The sequence below is a fragment of the Apteryx rowi genome, unplaced genomic scaffold, assembly GCF_003343035.1.
Source record: "Apteryx rowi isolate R43461 unplaced genomic scaffold, aptRow1 scaffold_1679, whole genome shotgun sequence".
NCBI lineage: Eukaryota > Metazoa > Chordata > Aves > Apterygiformes > Apterygidae > Apteryx > Apteryx rowi.
This window is the reverse complement of record NW_020447951.1, coordinates 25,278-26,464: the sequence shown is the minus strand read 5'-3', so window position 1 is coordinate 26,464 and position 1,187 is coordinate 25,278. Positions and strand designations below refer to the sequence as shown.

The following is a 1,187-nucleotide window of genomic DNA, read 5'->3' as shown; positions in this document are numbered from 1 at the left end:
GGCTCCGCGGGGGGGGTCCAGCGGCGCCCTGGGGGGGTCCGGCCACACCATGGGGGGCTCCAGCGGCGCCCTGGGGGGGGTCTGGCGGCGCCGCGGGGGGCTCCGGCCATGCTGGGGGGCCCGGCGGTGCCGCAGGGGGGCGGGTGCCCCCCGCCCCTAGAGTCTCTCGCGGGCTGGCACCCAGATGTAGGGCCCCGAGAGCTCCTCGATGACCCGCTTCACCTTGTGGTAGATCTCCTCGAAACTGTCGCCCTCCACCATGGCTGCGGGGGGGAGCCGGGGGTCAGCGGGGGCCCCCCTCGCTGGGGGGCGCGTGTGGGTCCCCGCGGGGTGGCTGGGAGTCCCCATGGGGCGGTTATGGGTCCCCAGGAGGTGGCTGTGTATCCCTATGGGGTAGCCATGGGTCTCAGTGGCCCCTGTGGGGTGCCTTTGGGTCCCTGCAGGGGTGGCAGGAGGCCCCTGGGGGTAGTTATGGGTCCCCGGGGGGCGGGTGTGGGGTGCGTGTGGCTCTCCGTGGTCCCCATGGGCTGGTTATGGGTCCCTGGGGGGTGGCTGGGCATCCCCATGTGGCAGCCTGGGTCCCCACGGGGTGGTTATGGGTCCCCATGGGGGTAGCCGTGGGTCTCGGTGGGCCCTGCAGGGTGGCCATGGGTCCCCATAGTCCCTGTAGAAGAGCTGTAGGTCCCCAAGGGGTGGCTGGGGGTCCCTATATTCCCCATGGGATGGCTGTGGGTCCCCATGTGGTGTCTGTGGGTCGCTGTGGGGTGGCCGGGGGGCGGCCAGGGGTCCCCATGGGGTGTCTGCGGGTCCCCGTGGGTCGCCGTGGGTCGCTGTGGGGTGGCCGGGGGGTGGCCGGGGGGTGGCCGGGGGTCCCCGTGGGGTGTCTGCGGGTTGCCGTGGGGCGCCGGCACCCACCCGAGAAGCACTCGGTGAACTCCTGCTCCAGCTTGGTGGCCCGGTCGAAGGCCTTGCGCGCCTGCTCCTCCGTCACCCGCTTGCTGATCTCCCTGCGGGCACCGCGAGGGGGCGGGGCTGCCACCGGCCCCACCCACCAGCAGGCCCCACCCACCAAGAGCCCCCCCAGCCCCAGGGACCAGCTTCACCTTGCTCAGCCCCAGCCTTGAGGGGGGGTGGAGATACCCAGGCCCCGCCCCTCCCTCCACCCCTGGCTGCCTTTAGACCCACCC

The 1,187-nt window shown here is 73.3% G+C and overlaps 1 protein-coding gene across 1 annotated transcript in view; it reads right to left on the bottom strand.

The window, feature by feature from the left end:
- Window positions 1-15: 15 nt before the first annotated feature.
- Window positions 16-1,187, bottom strand: part of LOC112963324 (disks large homolog 4-like) — a 21,926-nt gene continuing 20,754 nt past the window's right edge. Inside the window, exons 7-8 of the mRNA XM_026060250.1 lie at window positions 916-1,097; window positions 16-263 (exon numbers count right to left, since the gene is read on the bottom strand). Coding sequence (XP_025916035.1) covers window positions 157-263; window positions 916-1,097 — 289 coding nt within the window. The 3' untranslated portion in view covers window positions 16-156. The remainder of the gene's footprint in view (window positions 264-915; window positions 1,098-1,187) is intronic.